A 22,710-nucleotide genomic window follows, 5' to 3' on the forward strand; every position below is an offset into this window, starting at 1 on the left:
CACCACCAGAATCTGAGTGCTCAAGTTTATCAACGATGTGTTGGAGGCTAATCTTGGTTACCTACATTTACATCATAGATAGTGCGAGCCAAATGACATCAGTACGAGTATGAGATTTTGAATGCTAAATATAACTTAAGCTTGAAAGGAACAATTATTGTAATACCTCAGATCTCAAAACGAAGAAAATCCTAGTTTTCGGAAAATTTAGTGCTAGTACCAACGCAACCACCCACGGACCATAGGTGGAACCACGGACCTTAGGTGGGGTTCCGTGGTTAAGGACTAAGTCTTACTATTATTTGATCCATACACGATCAAATAGTATGGTCTGTGGTCAGACCTACGGATCATAGATATGACCGTTGGTGAAGGTCAATAACCAGCTAAGGGGAAATTGTTAATTGAGTCAACTTTAAATGGTCATACTCTTTTCTCAAAAGGAATTATGCACCCTATGATATGATAGATAATTGAATCTTCTTTTCAATGTCACTGAGTTTGCTAAAATTTGATCTCCAAGTAAAAAGTTATGCTTGCTTTAGTGAAACCTTGTCGGACAGACTTGAACTACGACCCAAACCTACGGCCTGTAGGTACCTCCGTGGGTGGCTTCTGGCAGCTTTTAAGTTTGGATTCTTTTGGTATTTTCCCTAGGCGTTGAACCCCTAAAATACGTTGTTTTAACCCTAAACTATGTTGTTTTGGTCAGTTTTAACCTGGAAACATCATTAAAACGTACCAAAGTTAGATCATTCACCAAAACTTAGAGAAATTAGAGATAGAGAGGAGAAAAAAAAGTTAAGAACGCTAGGTAATCAATGCAAGAAGAATCCATTAGTTCCAGCCCCAAAATCAAAATATTTCTTCGTTCCCTACTATTAACTAGACCTACGGTTTTTAGAACTACAAAAAATTATCATGAGTTAGTTATTTAAATATTCCAAATCATATTATCATGTTATTACTTAGTTTCTTGCATAAATTTCAGATCCTTCACTATGTATTTGTTTAGTTCTTGAATGACAGATGCTAGGATAGATATTTAAGTTATTCAGATATACGTTCCTTGGTTTCTGAATGTGTCATTATCAACATAATAATGTTACATTCTCAAATGTCAGTTTTGAGCTACCCACTATGTTACAGAAATTCAGTCGTAATGTATTAATCATTTAATCTATTAAGAGTAGCATAATACCGAGTTGGATTAGGATTAGTCACCCATATAGTCCCAAAACTATGAGCCACATAGGTTGTATGTTCCTTTGTTGGCATCAGTTCAGTGATCACGCCAGCATGCCTCTATACCTTTGTCCGGGTATATTAGGTCCTCCCGATGGGGCATAAACATCAGACTCCATATTTAGCTCATGTGGTTTTATGTCGGTTATTAGTAGCTTCCACTGTTTAGTTAGACTCTATTGCATTAACCAGGTTTCAGTATTCAATCTCAGCATGTTATAACTTGGTTGTTGCATTCAATTTAGTTATGTTTCGTATTTCTGTGTCCTTATCATGTTCAGATTATATTATTTCTTTATTGCTTTGTTCAGTTATATATTATTTCAGCTTTACTCTATCCCTCATTCTCACTACCTTCTAAGTACTTATACAAACATCTTCTCTTGATAAAGGTTCACATCCCCAACAGTCAGATCACGCATAGATCGGTTTGCGATATTTTGTTCAACAGCATCAGGGGTGAGTCCTCATTCTTCGAGGACTAGTGCCATGTCTATCTTTATCACTTTTAGCTTTAGTTTAAGTTTTGCTATATCTAGTTGGGGCATGTACCAACATTTCTAGTCAATTTAGAGCCTATTTCAGACATAGTTAGTTTCAGCTCTAGTCTTAGAGTTTGATTTATCTTTTATATTTCAACTCTCAGTTTTCATTAATTCAGATAGTATATGGGTATTCCCCATCATTTTCACTATATGTTATGATTTAGCTTCCGCACAATTTTATTATTTAGTTTATCTTTACTATGCTTATGATTAGGACAACAGATTAGCTTGGGGTCACTCGTGATCCTACGTCCCGTGTCCACGTCTCAAGGGTAGCCTAAGGGCATGACAAACTTTGTATTAAAGCATTAGGTTTAAATGTCCTAGGATGTCAGAAAAGTAGCACTAAGTAGAGTCATTTTAAAGGTGTGAAGTGCACCACATCTAATAACAGGGAGGCTACAAAGTGTTTTAGGAAAATTCACTCTCTTTGTTATTCTTATCGTACGTTCGTATGATCTCCTTTCTAATCCATTATGAGCTTAAGATCACACCTCCTCATATAGCTTAAACACGGAATGATAATGCACGCAATGCTAATGCATTTCCTCTAGTCCCAGTTTCAGAATGCCAATTCAATTTTTGGCTTATAGTATGACCAACCAGAACAATCGGCAGGTTCTAGTTCCTACAAATAGAAATGATGATCAGTGGCAGCTAAAGTTTGAGATTTTGTTAGGATGAATATGCCTGAGTTTTTAGGCTCACAAGTTGGTAAGGATCCATATAACTTCATTGATGCGGTTAATAAAATCTTTGGAGTGATGCAAGTGACTGGTAATGGTAGGGTTGAGTTGGTATCCTACTAGTTTTATGATGTAGCTCACATATGGTACACTTAGTGGAAAGATCCAAGAGCTACTCTTACCTTTGTAACTCTCTTTATAGAAGTCAAATTCATTGTTAGTCCAGAAACTCTCTGACAACCCTTCTCAATCTCTATTCTAGTCAGTGACCTTGTTATATATATACTGCTATAATAAAAATTGCCATGTTATAGTCTCCCAGAAAGTCACCTCAGCAGAATTTGTAGAGTTAGAAATGGTAGACTACGATGTCATTCTAGGAATAGATTGGCCTTTTATGCCTCAGTAAATTATAGAATTAGGATTGTCCGTTTTATGTTTCCATGCGAAACCAATATTATAATGGAAGGGTAGTAGCTTTATGCCTATGGGTCGATTCATTTCTTACCTTAATGATCGAAAGATAATCTTTAAGGGTTAGATGATCTTTAAGGGTTATCTCTATCATCTTTCCCCAACTCTTGAGTTAGTTCCAGTAGCTAATGAGTTTCCAGAAGATCTTACTAGAGTTCCTCATGAGAGGGAAATCAACTTGGAATTGATCTCCTTCCACATGCCCAACCTATTTTTGTTTCTCTTTACAGAATGGCTCCAGCGAAGCTTAAGAACTTGAAAGAGCAGTTGAAAGAAATTCTATATAAGGGCTACATCAGACCTAGTATTTCCCCATGGGGTGCACTAGTGTTGTTTGTGAAGAATAAAAATGGTTCCCTTAGAATGTGTGTTGACTATAAGCAGTTGAACAAAGTCACAATCAAGAATAAGTACCCTATCCCCAGGGATGGCTTGTTTGACCAACTTTAGGGTGCTAGTCATTTCTCAAAGATAGACCTCAGATTCGGTTATCATCAGCTTAGAGTCAAACATATAGTCATCCCAAAAACAACTTTCAGAAGTTAGTATAGTCATTATGCATTTTTAGTTATGTCATTTGGACTAACCAATACTTCTACATCTTACATGGATCTGATGAATAGAGTGTTCAAGCAATATTTGGACTTATTCGTTATCGTCTTTATTGATGATATCCTCATTTACTCTAGGAATGCGGAAGAACATGTGAATCATCTAAGGATTTTCCTACAAACTTTAAAAAATTGCCAATTATTCACTAAGTTTAGCAAGTATGAGTTTTGGTTGCAATCTTCGCTTCCCTTGGTCACATTGTGTTTAGCAAAGGGATCCGAGTGGATTCCTAGGAAATAGAAACAGTGAAACAATTACCCAGACCTACATATCCTATAGATTTCATATGTTTTTTTAGTCTAGCAGGTTATTACAAAAAGTTCACGGAGGTTTTTCATTTATAGCCTTTCTATTGACTAAGTTGACATATAAAAAAGTCAAGTTTCAATGATAAGATGATTGTGAGAAGAGCTTCGCAGAACTAAAAACTAGATTATTTAAAACTCATGTTTCAACTCTACCAGACGGTTCCAATGGTTACGTTATCTATTCTGGTGTGTCTAGAGTCGACCTAGGTTGTGTGTTAATACAATGAGGTAAGGTTATAGCTTGTGATTTTAGACAACTTAAGGGGCATTGATAAGAACTACCCAACTCATGACTCGAGCTTGCAGCAATGGTGTTTGCACCTATGATTTGGAGACAACGTATGCATGGTGTTCACAAATATGTGTTGTTCACTGACCATAAAAGCCTTCACTATGTGTTCACCTTGAAAGACTTGAATCTTCGCTAGAGAAGATAACTTGAGTTCCTTAAGTACTATGATATGAGAATGGGTCAGAATCTTTGTGGTAGAGGAGGTTTAGGAAAAGCAAGACAATGATCCAATTGTTATCCAAAAAAAACATTTGTTTTGAGAATTTTCGACTTCTTAGAGTCGATACTTAATTTTTTAGAAAAATCAAGAAAACTTCTGTTTTCAAAAGACTTAACAAAAAAATCGTTTGAAAATTTTAAAAGGGCTCGGGGATTCCTATTTATATATTAGAAAGGTGTTAGACACCTAAAATATCAGCTAATGTGATTTTCTGATAACTAAGTTAGGCTAAGACTTAAAATTGCGATAAAAAATATTTTTTAGAGTTGTTTGAAAATTAATGTCTAACTTTTACCTAAGTGAAATATCTAAATTGAAGAAATTATTTTGAAAACTACTTAAACTTGATTTACTTTTAAATTGTTAAAACAAAATGGCGTTTGCGGTAATTTGGAAGTTTCTTAACTTAGACCTAACTAACAAATAAAGCAAGTAAATAAATAAGAAATAAGAGAGAGGGAAAGAGATTTGGGTCCAAATCCGGATTTTGTTCGCCTTGACCAGTTTTTGGACCCACCTATTTTGAATTTTTGGCCCATTTGACCTTTTTGGGCCTTCGGCCTACTTCAGTTGTACCTGTCCTAAGTTCTAACATAATAATAAGAAAAACTTTACAAGGCTCAGGCCCAAAGAAAATAAAATACAACAAACAATGTAAATAAAATGATATATGGGCCTTTGGCTCCAACTTCTTTAATTTTCCGACTTCTTCGAATTTTGGATCCCAAAATCTATTCATTAGCTTTCATGGATTGATTGACTCGAGTAAAATGAAATGTATTTGGGACTTACGGCCCACCCAGAATATAAAGAGGATAAGGGAGTCCAAGAGGGCTCGGACAGCATACATGCAACAAATAATAACGATTAGCATCCGAAAATAGTAAGAGAGATAGCATTTTAAAGATACAATATCATGGAATCTCCTAAACTAATGCACAATGTCTAAAAATCTAAGACATGCGAATGAATGCAACAAATCCAACAAACAATAGTTAAATGCATGCTGCCAAATGAATGCACACTAACTAATGATGCCAGGAAGCTAACCTATGCAACTACATTTTCTTGAATAAATCAAAGGGTAGTATTTTACTGAGCCATGACTGCCAAATAAAATCTACATACTAAACCAACTTTATATAACCTATAATTAGTCATAAGGATTTGATTAGTTAACACGCAACAATAGTTTGAACTCCAAAGAAACAAATGGACAGATAACGCTAAGCAACCTCACGCTATCTTTGTTCAACCACGTAAACCAAATCAAATAGGCAACCTTAGTTCATTCATTCTAAACAGCAACAACACAAAGAAGAGGATATGCGGAATATACAAAATATTAGAAATACTACTAATACCAAATATCTAATAAAATAGCAAGATAAAAAAATATAAAAATAAATAAATAAATGACGCTATGAACTGATGAACACATGTTTATCACAACAATGTTAAGAATGAGAGAAAACTCATTTTTTACACAGCAAAGATACCTTAAGACATGTTGGAATAATGAACAAGGAAAGTAGCACCTTAGAGTTTTTTAAAAAAAAAAATAAGAGAATTACGAGCACAAATACACTCATTTTCTTACACGTAACAGATCATAGACAAAGAAGAAATGACCAAACAAAGCTTTGTACCACTAAAAAGAAATAGAGGCAAACCTACGCATTAAAAGGGCGAAAACCAGTCTGTAAAACAGTGAATAAAATCAGCAAGGCTTGCCAAAGCTTTAACGAAACAAGTTCATGTTATGAGGGTTGTGCTGTAAAGTAGAACATAGGAATTAATCCTTACTTAACCCACAAAAAAAATTAAAGGAAATGAACCATCAGTCCTTTAAAACGAAGACCACTAATTTTGATAAAGGAGGACACAACTCAAAGCCTAAAAATACAAACACACTTTCACTCTTCATATAGATAAAAAAAAATAAAAAATAAAAAAACTAGAGACAACTTACTCGTCATAACTCAACAGACAAAGCTAAATCTAAAAGAAACGGGCAGAACGCAACATCCATGGAACTCAAAAGCTAAGAGCAGACATAACTTAAAAAAACACGAAGAATGACGAATTCAACTTAGCTCTAAAAGACAGTCTGACCATATCAAGTATTAAAAGAAACCATCAAGATTTGACCTATACACTCTACACTCTCCATGTGCAAGGCAATGAACAGAACACACTGGTTCAGTTAAAATTAATAAGTAAATAACCAAAAAGATAAAGTTTCACAGACAAGTTAGAATAAATGAAAAGGATTCGACGACTTCAGACAATAGTATGAGGAAAAAAGGAAAACAAGTTGAACTCGACAGAATGGCCAAAGACAACCAAACCATCCGATAAACTAAAAAAAACGACTTACTCCATAAACAAAATTTGGTACGGACTTTAGGAATAATGGCCGAACCCGGGAAATGGGTTTCGTATATATCTCAGGCTATATGAGAATTCAAGCCACTTGTAGTTCGATACGCTTGATTTGACGCACGATTTTGAGAAAAATCAAAAGCCTCCTCGATACCGGATTATGAAGGTACCGAAATGCTCAAGAATAGATTCAAGAGCTAATGTTGGAGTGCAGCCCAGTTCTCAATCATTGAGCTCGCGTACATATCCTTAAACCCAAAGAATCAGGTTGCTTGTAGTTCGACTCAATCGGTTGAAAAGGAAATTCATTATGCTAGATAACTCTTGGTTCCAGATAAATGACAAATTAAATGAGTATGAAAAGGAGGTTTGTAACCTCTTAGCCATGAATGTGGTGCGCTTCACACCCATAGTTAAGAACTTACACGGACATAATTTTCAAGCTCCTGGCACATTGTCACTCAGATTGAAAACTTACTTCCGGTAGATCCAAACTACCGAATGCGAGACCGAAACTGACAAAACTAAATAAAAACCCACATGCCTTCTGATAGGGGTGTGGTTTGATTGTGGTGGAAGTAGCTCCTATGCGCATCCTAAGAGTCGACACTCCTTTTTGGACTGTCCCAGTTCACTGCTAAGAAAAAGTTTCACGTTGTGCTGCCTTCTTTTTGATGTCGTCTGCACCGTGTTAGACTCTTGATTGTTCTCGTTCATTTAGGATATTTCTACCTATGGTTTCTAATTTTAATCTAATAATTAAAAAAATCTAACATATTTTCAAATTTGAATACTTTTATTCTTTTAATTCAAATATTTATAGCAATATTTATTAAATTAATCTTAAAATTATCAAGTAACATTAATATTTCATTGACTTGCCATTTAGCTTAACCATATTATTGCAAACTATTCTCTTAGAATATAAAACTGATATGAAATTTTATATGGGAAAAGCAAAAATACCTCTCAACTTTGTTTAATTAGTTGACTATGCTCTTGTCGTTGAAATGAAATTAGTTTTACCACTATCGTTACTAATTTCACCATATATACTTCTCATTTGAAGGAAAGCCCCAAATTTACATGAATTATCTAAAAAATTAGAAAAAGTTCATTTCTAATTTTTAACCCAATGCCCCGACCCCTTTAATCTCATGACCAAATTTCCCTTGCCCATTCTCAATAGAACATTTTTAGGGCTAAATAATTTCCAAATCCCCTCTTATAATGCAGTAGCTAATCTAATTATAGATGGTCGTCGTTGAGGTGAAAGAATTTTGGTGGGTCGAGCTCATCTTCTTCGTACTCATCTTCCAGCTCCGATTTGGATTTACCAATTAGCTCTGTATCGCTGAGCATTTCTCCACCAGTGAATTTGAGTCGAAAAAATTCACTGCCCAAGTCACCAGAACTACCTGTTGTTCGTACTTCTCCTATCTTTAAAAGCACTAGAAAAATGCCTAAAGCTCCAACCCCGAATTTAGGGTAGAATGCACATGATCTCATCAACAGTGTCCTAGAAAAGAAGTAAATTGAAGAACAATGGTACTGTAATTTTTCAATCTAAATAAAAAACTTCTTAATAAAGTGACCGACACTTACGATTCATCATTTGATACGAAAAGATCAATAAATGTATGTGGATCCTCAACATAATTGGAGCAGAATTTGGATTTTCCAGGGATAATCAAGAAGTTAATCATGTGCAAAAGATCACATCATGAAGATAACAGATCTTCAAGTCAAGAAGCCAAAAATCGGGTTATGATTAGAGGGATTGGCCATGAGTTTGGGGTTTTAATGGTATGAATTCATTTGGTATAGCGGGTTAGGATTATGATTAAATGAGAAATTCAGGTTATTTTAATTAAATTGGATAATTTAATTTAATTTAGGATTTTTCATTAAATGAGAATATATATAATGAAATTAGTAACAATAAATATAAAATTAAAGATATAATCAACTAATAAAATAAAATTGAGAATTATTTTTGATCTTTTTCACAATTTATATATATATATCTTTCAAATTTATTTCACGTGGAAATTGGATTGAGAGATAAAGCCAAAAAATTAATACAATTCATCTTTTTCTGGTGTAGTCGAGTTGAGTTCACGTACAATTAGAAAAAGGTCAAATGAATGTGAATGACACGTAAACATTTGGCTGGTTTCGTTAAAAGACGTATCCATTTTTTCCTCTGTAAAACTAAAAACTAATTTTCGATAATAACAACACGTCACTTCCTAGTCTCCATCTCTACTCTTTAAAATTATTAAAAGTTGAACCAATTTAATCAACTACTTACTTATTTTGGATATAAAATACATTATGATAAATACACTTGATTTATTGTTCTGATCACCATTACAATTTTCATACTCCATATTATAGAGTTCAAAGAGAGGTCAAAAACACAAAATTTAGTACAATTACTTGACAAGTCAGGTAAAAAGTTTTTTGTTTTTTGCTGTTTTTCTTGTTATTAAAAATGGTGAAATTGGTTATTTTAATTAATTCTATGTGATCCTGTCAAAAATTTATTCTCATTTGATTTCTAGTTAGGTTTTTGTTCCGAGAGTACTGAAATGAAATAGCTTAAAGGAGATTAAGTTGGAATTGTTGTTTTGTGATTATTTGAAAATTTATTTTGTTCTAATTCCTTTATTGCGCAATTTTAGCTTAGTGAGGATATGACCTTAGATAGTAGCTTGTGGTGGACATAGATTAGGGGTAGTATGTTAGCAACAGTAGAGCATTGTCTAGTTATTTTATAGTTTCTTGTCGTTCGATTTTTGTTACTATTTGTTGTTTCTTGCACTTTGATTATATCGTATTATTATTTTTTTTGTTGTTGTTCAACATGCTTTGTTATGCTTTTATATCCGTTACTTCTTTTCCTAGATTGCTTTGATTTGTTTTTTCTTTTGAGGGTCTATAAGAAATAATCTCTCTACCTTTGAGGTAGGGGTAAGGTCTGGGTATGATCCACCCTCTCTAGACCCGACGGTGTAGGACACTACACTGGATATGTTGATGTTGTTGCTAATATCTTCATTGCGTCTTTGTTTTGTCGCCAAGAATAATTCTGCCAAAATTTGATCAAGAACTACTTGGCCTTTGATAATGTTTGGAAATGGAGTGGTTGGTATACTCTCAGAGGCAACCAACAAGTGGGAAAGACGGGCTCCGCTGACTCCTTCACACTGTGCTAGACTGCTGCATGGTGGTAGGGGTAAGACCGGGGTGTCACGTATCATTGTGCAGCCATCTACAAAGCGCGTTCATCATGATGCTCTCTATGAAGATGTTGGATGTGAGATATCGGAGGACTTGTCGCAATGTGGTCTCATCTTGGGTATCAAACAACCCAAGGTGCTAAGTTGTTTTCAAAAAAATGAAAATTTTGGTTGACTTCTTGAGTTTTTCTTCTTGAGGTGATGATTGTTTAACTTGAATTGCAGTTGGAGATGATTCTTCCTGATAGGGCCTATGCCTTCTTCTCCCATACTCACAAGGCACAAAAGGAAAATATGCCTTTGTTGGATAAGGTATGTAGCTCTAATTCGAGTCAGCAATATTTACTGAACAGGCGTGGTAATTTTTTTTCTCGAACATTAACATTTTCTATGGATATTTAGATCTTAGCTGAAAGGGCATCTCTGTTCGACTATGAGCTTATAGTTGAAGACACTGGAAAGAGGTTACTTGCATTTGGTAAATTTGCTGGTAGAGCTGGAATGATTGATTTTCTACGTGGATTGGGACTCTGTAAGCATTTTGTTTGTAACTTGAAAAGATGATTTATTGAATTTCATGTATAGTTTCTTGTTGGATTTTGCATTAACATAGACCCTGCTGTTTATCTTTGTTGCGGACTCCAGTAATGTGTGTGCGTGTATGTTCTTTTCTTCTTCTTTAGTACCTTTGGTGTTTTAACTAATACTTAATTTAAGGATGTGCATATCAGGGTATCTCAATCATGGCTACTCAACACCTTTTCTCTCACTCGGCTCATCTTACATGTACTCTTCATTGGCTGCGGCTAAGGCTGCAGTGATTTCTGTTGGTGAAGAGATAGCAACTATGGGACTTCCATCGGGAATCTGTCCTCTTGTATTTGTTTTCACTGGTTCTGGAAATGGTACTGTTGATAGTAACTAAGGCTCACTAACTTCAGTTTATTGACATGTTTAGTTCAGCTTCTATTCAAGACATATTCTATTCGCCTATTTCCTTGATCTACTCCTTTCACAATAAAATTTTGGGTAAATCTTGATATCCTTTGTAGTGTCTCGTGGTGCACAAGAAATTTTTAAGCTTCTTCCTCATACATTTGTGGATCCAAGAAAACTTCCAGAGCTACATGAGATGGTAAGATTGATCATACTTATTTAAGACAATGTAACGATATTTGCTTTACTTGATTGAGTTTTTTCTCTTTGATTTTCCCACTTTACTTCACATGAGTCCGGCCGAGTTGATCTTTTGGTGGACCGGACGGGTCCCGGCCTGGCCCATTGACACCCTTAATTTCTGTTCACTTGGAGAAACTGTTTTACTAGCAGTTCTAGAGCTTGTAATTTCTATCTAGTGTGACATTCGAGATTTTGTTCTTCTTACCAATTTTTTGATCAACAAGATACTCAAACGCCTATGATCTCTAAGATTCTTCATGCCTCATGCCAAATCTTCACTATATGTACTTCAAATGCTTGAGTTAAAAAAATTCACAGCTTTGTGTTTCAGAAATCTGGTTTCCATGTGTAGGCCAGGGATCTTACTCAATCGAAGCAACCATCAAAGAGAATCTTTCAAGTGTATGGTTGTGTAGCAACCTGCCAAGACATGGTGGAACATTTAAATCCTTCAAAATCTCTCAATAAGGTACATACTATAGTGTTTAAGTATGATTGTCTTCTTTATAATTTTCATTTTTCTGTGCACTTTATTTCCTTGTGTTATTAAAATAAGCATTGGATACATTTTAGGTCCTTCTCGCATAGGAGGTAATGAAATTCTTAGAAAAATAGAGTTGCAGATATGTGGCTAAAATCTGCTTGAATGATGAAATTTATCTTCATTATATTCTTTTGAGGAAAAAGCTGGTTAAATGTCTCCAATAGCCTAAGTGATGGGTATTTCTCTGTCTGTTGGAACCTTAAAAAAGTGTCTGTTCTCGCTAACTTTAATAAAGATAGCAAGGAGTCTTTCCTTCTTTAGATTTGGTAGTTTTATGGTCTTTATAGTTCTAAACATGGGAAGGACGAGAACTAAGTTTTAAGTTCGTGCACATTGTTTTTGATACCTTTATATTTAATATCATTGAAAATGAAAGCATCCAAGTTCTTTGCCTGTCATGATGTTATCTTATGCATTACGCTTACAGAAGACTTGTCATTCGTTCAGGCTGATTACTACGCACATCCAGAGCAATACAAACCTGCTTTCCATGAGAAAATAGCTCCTTATGCATCTGTCATAGGTCAGTGATGATCAGGCATATCGTGTTCATTTTCTAATCATTCTTTAGAAAAACCTAATTCAGTATCTAGTTTTACGTATTTCCTGCTTGCTCTGACTACACTAGATACATCATGAGCATGCAGTTGTTTTCATTAGTGAATCAAAGCTTTCAATGCTTGATTGTAAGATTCATCACCTAGAACTTTGTATAATATGGAAACCTAGTGTTTTCTTCATCTTTTTATGAGTTCCGTAATAGTGTTACTAAAAGAAAATTTTCATATATAAAACTTACGATTTTGACATTCTTATGCAAGTAATTGCATCAGCAATCATTTAGCAGTTTTGTCATTTTTTCTGATTTTGACAATCTTATGTAATTTAACTTTGTTACACCAATTCTACTGTACCTAGTACACGAAATCTTTCAAGTTTTTTTCTTTTTATAGTGTTTTCAAGCAATTTTCTGAAAATGCGTGTTTGGTAATCCTCCCTGCTTCTTCCAGTAAATTGTATGTACTGGGAGAGAAGGTTTCCTAGGTTGTTGACTACTAAACAGATTCAAGACCTTATGAAAAGTGGATGCCCACTTGTTGGAATCTGTGACATAACTTGTGACGTGGGAGGGTCAATCGAGTTCATCAACCAAACCACATCAATAGACTCACCTTTCTTCAGGTACTTTTAGCTTGTTATGAAGATTCTATAGTATCTTTCAGTATGCTACTTCCATTTCGAATAAGACTTTATATACTGCTTCTCACTTTACTTGGAAATATTTCTTTTACTCAGCATTTTATGTTCATTTCCAATTTAATTTACAATGATGCATCTAAGGTCATTACAATTTGTTGAACATGGATTCTAGGTATGAACCTTTCGACGATTCGTATCATTATGACCTAGAAGGTAAAGGTGTGATGTGTTCAGCTGTAGATATTCTTCCCACTGAGTTTGCGAAAGAGGTAATCTCAACATCAAGCGCTACCAACTATAGTTATCGATTTGTCTTTATATCTATGAGTTTATGATATATGTACCTATGCTATTCTTTGATGTAATAGGCATCCCAACATTTCGGAGATATTCTGTCCCACTTTACTGTAAGCTTAGCTTCCTTTAGAAATCTTGAAGAGTTACCTACACACTTGAAGAGAGCTTGCATAGCCCATTATGGAGGTCTTACTCAGTTGTATGAATACATACCTCGAATGCAGAAATCTGATCTAGAGTAAGTCGTTCATCTTAACTTTATTCTTTTTTATTGTGCTTCTTATCTCCACCCTTTTAGGAACCATTGGATAATTCACGTGTTGAACTGTTGTCAGCAATAGGTATTTTCTGGTCTTGATATACTGTATTCATCAACCAGTTATTTTCTTGTGCATAGGTCAAATCCTCAACTAGAGTGAAATATAGATAACTATGTCTCTTATGTTACCACCATCCATTTTTAACTTGTTTATCGTTGCACAAATGAAATAATATTAAACTTTTTATGTGCTTTTCAATATGCGTTGATGTCTATAAGTTCTGAAAAGCATGTAACATACCCGTTGAAATAATATTTCTGGAGCTGATATGAAGTACTAGCTTGTATTTTCTAATATGAACTAATGATGTTCTGTTATCCTTTGACTGGCAGTGACCCTTCAATAGTTCTTTCAAATTCCAATGGGAACGGGAGGAAATACACTGTATTGGTAAATTCCTATGTGTTCTTTATTTTATTATTATTGTTAATTGAGCATATGGATATGCAATTTGGATTAGTTATATTAATCTGATATGGAAATGGGGTTGAAGAAGGCTAAGAAAAAGGTGTGATCTCAAAACAGGCAACCGCTGTCTAAAACTTGTTTTTCATGTAGTAAGTTAGACTATTGGCCCAACTTCCACTATTTGCTTATTTTGAAAAGTATTTTTTTGGCAAAATGGAGTTTTCGAGGAAGAACTTTCAGATAGTTGCAATCTGTGTTTGGCCAAATCATTTAAGAAGCGCTTTTGTAAGTACTCCCTCTGTCAACTATTGTTTGGCTGTCCAAAATTAATTGTCAATTTCAACAATCAAGAAATAATTAGTCACTTTTTTCCAATTCTGCCCTTACTAATTACATAACTACTGGTTTCAAAAAGTAGTCATTTTAAAGTTACAAGACTAGTTTAATGTGAAAAAAAGTTGATTTTACACTTTTCAAAAAGTACAACCATTTTATTAATGATTGATAATAGGTTATATTAGTCAAATTGCACCTTATATTAAATTTTTCTTTANCCCTTCAATAGTTCTTTCAAATTCCAATGGGAACGGGAGGAAATACACTGTATTGGTAAATTCCGATGTGTTCTTTATTTTATTATTATTGTTAATTGAGCATATGGATATGCAATTTGGATTAGTTATATTAATCTGATACGGAAATGGGGTTGAAGAAGGCTAAGAAAAAGGTGTGATCTCAAAACAGGCTACCACTGTCTAAAACTTGTTTTTCATGTAGTAAGTTAGACTATTGGCCCAACTTCCACAATTTGCTTATTTTGAAAAGTATTTTTTTGGCAAAATGGAGTTTTCGAGGAAGAACTTTCAGATAGTTGCAATCTGTGTTTGGCCAAATCATTTAAGAAGCACTTTTGTAAGTACTCCCTCTGTCAACTATTGTTTGGCTGTCCAAAATTAATTGTCAATTTAAACAATCAAGGAACAATTAGTCACTTTTTTCCAATTTTGCCCTTACTAATTACATAACTACTGGTTTCAAAAAGTAGTCATTTTAAAGTTACAAGACTACTTTAATGTGAAAAAAGTTGATTTTACACTTTTCAAGAAGTACAACCATTTTAATAATGATTGATAATAGGTTATATTAGTCAAATTGCACCTTATATTAAATTTTTCTTAAGGGTTGTGCATGATCTTATCCTGACAAACAATACTGGACAGAGGGAGTATAATATAGAAGCAATTTTTCCAAAGTGCTTGAGGCTCAAATGACGAAAAGGACATGTAAAGATTCACTTTAGAATTAGTATAATTAAATAGATAAGTGGATTGAATATGTTGAGCTTGATTGTGACATATACCTAATTGTCCACATTGGATGAGGCTAGATTTGTCTATATTGTTGTGATAGTTAGGTAATTGAAAATTTTAATAGGGGTATTCTTATCCTATTTACTTCTTTAATTAGTAAGTGCAGCTAGTTGTTTCTACTCACTGCTGAGTTAAGAATGAAATATATAATTTTCTTACTTCTTTGATGATCTTATTGTCTTATGCTTGTACTCCATGATCTGAAATTGTCAGGTATCTCTAAGTGGTCATTTGTTTGATAAATTTCTCATAAACGAGGCGTTGGATATTATTGAAGCAGCAGGTGGTTCCTTCCACTTGGTGAAGTGCCAAGTTGGTCAAATCACAAGTGATTCGTCATACTCAGAATTGGAGGTTACTTTATTTCTAACCTTGTTTTACCTTGAAAGAGAAGGAATGTTTATCAAACATATAAATGCAGTTGTTTTATTAGATGAATATTTAGATCAAAGAGAGTTAAAATGAAAATTCATTGCCTAACATGAGAAATTTGTGGAATCTACAAACTTACTTGAAAGTGTTTGTCCATGTTTTATATTTTCGAAACTTGTAAAATTTTTGTTCATCATTTTTGAAGATTCGGAAATCTCTCTAAATTCATGAGGTAGTGGTAAGGTCTGCATACATACTACCCTAATTCCCACACCACTTGAGGGATTTCGCTAGGTATGTTGTCGTTGTTTTTGTTGTCTCTTTGAAGATCCAATAGAGCTATTTACTGAAAAACAACCCTGCAATCATACACCACTAAAAAAGTCGTGGCAGCTATTCTGTTTCACTACATATGCTGGAGGGATATGCATATTCTTGCATCATGCTCTATCCAAATGCACCAAACACGAACAAGAAACAGACATTACATAGTCTTCAAGATGTTAGCATTCCAAAACCCCCAAAACATAATAGTTGTTACTATACTTCTCTCATGAACATGTCATATTCCCATAATTTAGCAGTGCTGCAGTTTCACTTCCTAGTGCTCTGGCCTTTTATCGTACTTTTATCTTCAGGCTATAGTTGTTCTATTTCTTGGAGAAGTGTTCTCACAAATGAATACAATTAAGCTACATAACTACTTATCTTTGATCATAAAAATTGTGTGAACTTCTCGTAATTTTCATGATTCTGTTACCTACTGGCGTGTTTTGCTTTTCATAGCCGGAAATTTTTTTAACGGAATAGAGCTTCTTAGCTTCGGCATAAGAGAGTTCAATCTTCTGATGTCTCGTCTCTTTTTCGAGATAGTCTGAAAGAAACAAAGCAATGAATTTCTCCTGAGAATTACACGGGTTTCTATAGACTGTCAAGGTAGCCAAAAACAAAGACGAAAACGCCAATTACTTTCTGGTGTCACTTTAAAACTTTCAGGTTCTTGTTGATAAATCCTAAAGCTACAGTTCGATTTTTCAGTGTCAAAATAAAACTTCAAGTTGTGATTTTCATGCTGTTCTTGGTTAAGGTGCTTGTTTTTTGTAGTTTCTTCAGTCATGATATTTACCTCTAAATGATGCAAAACTTGATGATTCTTACTTCCCTTCTGCTTTCGTTATTTGGGACAGGTTGGAGCTGAAGATAAATCTGTTTTAGATAAAATAGTCGATTCTTTAACTTCCCTTGCTAATTCAAGCAACTCTTTGGGATCCCAAGACAAGGAAAACAACATATCTTTGAAGGTTGGGGAATTCCAAGAAACAATCATGGATGAGAAGTATGATGCAAAGAAGGTCTTAATTTTAGGTGCTGGTCGGGTTTGCAGACCAGCTGCTGAACTTTTAGCGTCAATTGGTAGCACGACATCTAGGCAATTTCCTAAATCATCTGTAACTGCTGATTTTGAAGAGCAAAATTGTGTCCAAGTGATTGTTGGTTCTTTGTACTTGAAGGATGCAGCGGAGGTATGCATGTATATCAATTTTCATGTGACTTCATTAATCACTCTTATTTAAAAAGGAACTCGAGATTTCATTTATGTACATTGAAAGTTTGATGGTGTCTTTTTACGAACAAAAATTCATATAAATCTGTGTCTTCATTGTCCTAATATCATATTTTAGAGATTGTGTAAGATTTATTTATTTTTTGTGATTTCATTTTTGTACATTGGAAGTTCGATGGTATGTTTTAACATATCTTCATATAAGTTTGTGTCTTCATTGCCCTAATATAATATTTTTGAAGGATTGTTAAGATTTATTTCTTCTTATGTTCTCGTCTTTTTTCCACATCATATTATATATGCTCGTCTTCTTTGATTCTCCTCTCCAGATTCTTCGTTTACCAGCTTTGCTTCTGCAGTTAATGTTTTTTCCTGCCCCTGTGTCCATGACTATGGTTTTTCTGTTCTTTTCTTGTTTGATTTGGATATGCTACAGCATGAAGTGACAATCTGTATTTGATATTGTTATCAATTATCTATTGTATTGTCCATTTACTGCACATCTTGATTATAGACAATATAGTTTCATCTACTATTTGCATGTTATGGTTTGAGCTCTATGTTTTCGCTTATAGACCTCTATGCTTTATTTTTTTCCGTTATTAATTGGGTTTTAGTAGTACAGGTTACTAAAGGTATTCCAAATGCAAAAGCAATTCAGCTTGACATTATGAGTCACGAGTCTCTTTCTAGCTGGATCGCACAGGTATTGCCTTTTGATTGCATATTGTGGTGAAATATTCTTCTTTTTGAAAAAAATGGCCTTTAGGACAAGAAGTGGTAGTGCAAGGGTATGTTATGTTTTGTGAAGCCTTCCCTAATACTTAACATAGCGCTAGGTCTCTTTGATTTTATGTATGTTGTGAATAAGTGACTCTGTCTCATGCTGTCAGTTTTGTCATCGAGCAGGTTGATGTTGTCATCAGCTTACTGCCTCCTAGCTGCCATGGTGTTATAGCAAAGGCATGCATTGAGGTATTTGTTTTCCCATCGTTTCCTTTCTTTCTTATGGGTATCATCTCCTTGTAATTACAGATTCCTATCATCTATGCATAATAAAAGATGGCCCCGATGAATGGTAAAGCTAGAAGTGTTGACTACCTCTTGAACAGTTTGATTTCTAGATAGATAAAATGTAAATCAGTTCTTGAATTTTCGTTAGAAGTCTACGGGTGCAAAAGTCCCTTTGACGATGACTGAGGATGGTGAACAACGATGTAATAGACCTTTCAGGGTTATAAGCTCATAAAAAGAAGTGCCCTAGATTATGCTACTGAAACAAATGAATCTTGAATAATTTTATGAGTCATAATGCAATCAAATGTACCGAACCATGGGCCAAGAAATCAGTCCTTACAACTTTTTCTGAGGAAAAATGTCAACATTTTAAAGCTAAAATATCTCTCGGACACTCATGAACTCCTGATTTACTCCTACTAAAGTGCAACTTGAAATCTACTGATGCAGCTGAAGAAACATCTAGTCACGGCTAGCTATGTTGATGATTCTATGTTAAAGCTAGACCAAGATGCAAAATCTGCTGGAATTACTATTCTTGGTGAAATGGGCTTGGACCCAGGAATAGGTAACCTTCACCTGAGAAAATCAAATGTTCTATAGTTCCATTTTTTTTTGTGTCTGATAAAGTTGACCTCAGTTAAATGTTCTCCTGCATATAAGTAGCTTGAATAAGACCGTCAATGAATTTGTTGGAAACTTCTTCATGGTATGATATTTCCTCTGAATGTGGTTGTGCATAACCTATGTTAATGGATACAGATGGTACTGCATTTCCAAGTTCGAGAAAATAAAAGTAGTGACATACAATACTCATGAATAGCTATGATCCCTTAAGTTTGTCAATAATGAGCACATCTTTTAGTCTTCATCAAATATTTGACTTGTCTCTGGTTGTTAGATTTTACGGAAACCAAACAAAGAAAGATTAACCAAGATATACCGTAAAGTCCCATCAAACTCCAGAAACTACAACACCAAAAATTCCTCATATACTAGGTGTATGCTAAAATTTGGAAAGTCTTTTACAACAAAAATATCCAATGTTCTATACCAAGGGGCAGATAGTACAGTGTTATTAGTCTAAATCTTTCGTGGGGAGACAATTATGGTTTTACCAATCATAGGCTAACTAGTGGCACATATTTTATTGTAGATCATATGATGGCGATGAAAATGATCAACGAAGCCCATGCAGCAAAGGGAAAGATCAGGTCTTTCGTTTCTTACTGTGGTGGTCTTCCCTCTCCAGCTGCTGCCAACAATCCATTAGCTTATAAGTTCAGGTATGCCTACTAATTCAATTGAATGTTGATTCAATCATATTGCCTTTTCAATATTGAGAAGCTCAATTGTGTTAGCTTCTTGTTACGACATATTTGCAAAAAGCTGTGGGGTATTTCTTCTGCTTTTGATTACACATCTCAATCATTCTACTCATTATTAATATTGTTATGTTGAAACAATATCTAGTTGGAGTCCAGCCGGAGCTATACGAGCTGGGTGGAATCCAGCAGCCTACAGATATCAAGGGGAAATTATCCATGTCGAAGGTGAGTTGTTTAGCATAAGAACTGTTTTGATTTCTATCCCATGAAGAAGTATATTGTACTTAAAAAGTCTAAAACAACTTCAGAATCTACTTCTACTTGCCTTTGTATATCCCTAGACAATCTTAAAGAGTTTACGCCCTCATTATATGTTTTTGGTCTCTCGCAGCCAAAATTAACAGCTTCATCTCCCATGATAATCCATACTAGCTTTCCAAAATTCCAACTGGCATCTCCCAAATTATCTCCACCATTCACGGGCCATTGGCATTGGTGGTGGTTGTCATATATGTGCTTTTGCTTTACTAACAATATATTAAATGCAGGTCAGAAGCTTTATGAGTCAGCTGCAAAGCTTCGTCTTCCTGATTTTCCAGCCTTTGCATTAGAGTGTCTACCAAATCGCAACTCCTTAGTGTATGGAGACTTGTATGGTATATCAGAAGAAGCATCTACCATCTTCCGAGGAACACTACGCTATGAAGGCAAGTTACATTTACTGGGCTTCATACGAGGCTCTTGGTTAAAGAGCCTCGAGTTCTGACCAATGGCTCAAATGAGATGGGGAATAATGGCAATAGAAATAAGGCTTTAAAATATTTCTTATATCCATATAATGCATTAAAACGAGAAAAATAGAACGTAAAAAAGAAGTTGAAACACCAAATAATCTGTTTTATGGTTTTGGCAAGTCAACTATTCTTGTCAATTGTGTCACTACATCGTCTAAAAGCTTTTATTTATTTAGGTCAGTAAGACACCACTAACATGGGAGCACCTACTTCTTTTTCTTAGTCAAGCATGTGGAATATATATTGTAAATGACAACCTTGTGGGATGGTTTTATTTATTTATTTTCAGTCCTTAAAAAGATTGAACTTTGAATACAACTCAAGTGTGAAATTCTTTAGGATTGTGGGAGTAATAGACTTAATTGTTTTCATATACTCAGATTTTTGGTTAACATCTTAAAAATCGATATTTTCCACAGGTTTTAGTCAAATAATGGGGACACTTGTGAAGATAGGATTCTTCAGTACAGAATCTACTCTGATTCTTAAGGATGGGATCAGACCCACGCACAGCGCGTTTTTGCTTGGAGTTCTTGGGTTCGATGGAAAGATTTTGCCTGAATCCGTAATTGATGAAAAATACATCATAGATAGGATATTAGCTCTTGGGCTTTGCAAAAACAAGGACACTGCGGTCAATACAGCAAAAACAATAATGTAAGTTGAAAACAACTATTCAAGGTCATTCAGTTCTACTTGAAGCATTGAACAAGTATGTTCTTTAAAGGGAATATATTGGTATAAAATGTGAAGTATTTTTCTTTTTCATTAGAAACATGTTTTGGTTGAATGATAAGGAGTTTAATTAATATCCAAATAGATTTTTGGGATTTCAAGAGCCTACGGAAATACCATCATCCTGCAAATCTCCATTTGAAGTAACATGTTTGCGCATGGAAGAGAAATTAGCATACTCCAAAAATGAGCAGGTAGTTCTCATAATCACTTTTTGTGTCAAACTTATTACATGCCGGATTACCACTAATATCATTTGTTTCAGGATATGGTGCTTTTACACCATGAAGTGGTAGTAGATTACCCAGACGACCATGCTGAAACTCATAGATCGACACTCTTGGCAATGGGAAGGACGGAGAATGGAAAAACCACCATGGCCATGGCTCTTACAGTAGGGATTCCAGCAGCCACCGGAGCTCTGGTATTCTTCTATTTAATATTTGCATAATTTTCACACAAGTATCTCTGTGTTATGGATGAATCAATAGTTTACTCGCTTTTGCCAATTTCAGCTATTACTTGCAAACAAGATTAAAGCAAATGGTGTATTAAGGCCTATTGATCCAGAAGTCTATGAGCCAGGTAGTTCAGCACCCTTGGTTTCTAAGAAAAAATATGTGCCAATAATGCATTGCTTGCATAGAAATGGATAATTCACGTTCACGTATCACTAGGGGAGGGCCTTGGGTAACTAGTAAAGTTGTTGTCATTTGACCATGAGGTTACTAGTTCAAAACCTATGGAAACAGCCTCTTGCAGAAATGCAAGGTAAGGTTCCACACAAAAGACTCTCATGGTCCGACCCTTCCCCGGATCCCGCGCATAGCGAGAGCTTAGTGCACCGAGTTACCCTTTTTTCAAGCAAACAAATGAACTGTGTGTGTTTAAGTTGAAATGTTGTGCCTATTTTTATCATTTATCAGCTCTGGTTGTAATTGTAAAAACTGTTGAGTGACATTATACTTTATTTTTTGTAAATTTACAGCACTGGATATTTTGGAAGCATATGGTTTCGAGTTGCTGGAGAAGATTGAATAATCAATAATGACATTTAATTTGTACAAGTTGGTTCTAGTATTACCAATTTGATATCAAAAGTTATTTTTTCTGAAGGGCATCATACTGGTGTAAAGAGTTCCAATTAATGAAAATAAAGTTGTATATTATATAAGAACTAGGGATAATGCCCAAGTACCCCCTCAACCTATGCCTGAAATCTCAGAGACACACTTATACTATATTAAGGTCCTATTACCCCCCTGAACTTATTTTATTAATTAGTTTTTACCCCTTTTCGACCTACGTGGCACTATCTTGTGGGTCCAACGATGGTTGACTTTTTTTTTCAAACTAGTGCCACGTAGGCTAAAAAGGGGTAGAAAATTACTTATAAAATAAGTTCAGGGGGTAATAGGACCTTAGTATAGTATAAGTGTGTCTCTGGGATTTCGGACATAGGTTGAGGGGGTACTTGTGCATTTTCCCTAAGAACTAGGTAAAGTATCCGCGCTTCGCGCATGATATATTTCTTTAATTAGGTTTCTCATCATCGTAGGCTAATATTCTC

The 22,710-nt window shown here is 34.8% G+C and overlaps 2 protein-coding genes across 3 annotated transcripts; one reads left to right on the plus strand and one right to left on the minus strand.

Moving 5' to 3' along the window:
• Positions 1-7,730: 7,730 nt before the first annotated feature.
• On the minus strand, positions 7,731-8,605 carry LOC114078070. Its single transcript, XM_027918706.1, has 2 exons — positions 8,373-8,605; positions 7,731-8,286 (listed from the first exon to the last, which is right to left on the minus strand). The coding sequence occupies exons 1-2, from the start codon at positions 8,471-8,473 to the stop codon at positions 8,016-8,018; spliced, it is 372 nt and encodes a 123-aa protein (XP_027774507.1). The 5' UTR covers positions 8,474-8,605; the 3' UTR covers positions 7,731-8,015.
• Positions 8,606-9,064: 459 nt separating this feature from the next.
• On the plus strand, positions 9,065-22,322 carry LOC107026571 (alpha-aminoadipic semialdehyde synthase). Of its 2 annotated transcripts, XM_015227585.2 has the most exons (25): positions 9,065-9,221; positions 9,855-10,148; positions 10,238-10,324; positions 10,415-10,544; positions 10,744-10,917; positions 11,065-11,147; positions 11,544-11,660; positions 12,183-12,258; positions 12,746-12,917; positions 13,108-13,204; positions 13,304-13,470; positions 13,885-13,942; positions 15,544-15,684; positions 16,890-17,225; positions 17,892-17,972; positions 18,176-18,241; positions 18,734-18,851; positions 19,440-19,569; positions 19,757-19,836; positions 20,160-20,318; positions 20,825-21,062; positions 21,226-21,334; positions 21,406-21,564; positions 21,656-21,725; positions 22,129-22,322. In XM_015227585.2, the coding sequence occupies exons 2-25, from the start codon at positions 9,900-9,902 to the stop codon at positions 22,179-22,181; spliced, it is 3,150 nt and encodes a 1,049-aa protein (XP_015083071.1). In that variant the 5' UTR covers positions 9,065-9,221; positions 9,855-9,899; the 3' UTR covers positions 22,182-22,322. The 2 variants fall into 2 exon arrangements, with proteins under 2 accessions (XP_015083071.1, XP_015083072.1); XM_015227586.2 differs by lacking the exons at positions 9,065-9,221; positions 9,855-10,148; positions 10,238-10,324 and having other exon boundaries at positions 10,413-10,544; positions 10,730-10,917.
• Positions 22,323-22,710: the final 388 nt, after the last annotated feature.

Source organism: Solanum pennellii, chromosome 7 (assembly GCF_001406875.1).
Source record: "Solanum pennellii chromosome 7, SPENNV200".
NCBI lineage: Eukaryota > Viridiplantae > Streptophyta > Magnoliopsida > Solanales > Solanaceae > Solanum > Solanum pennellii.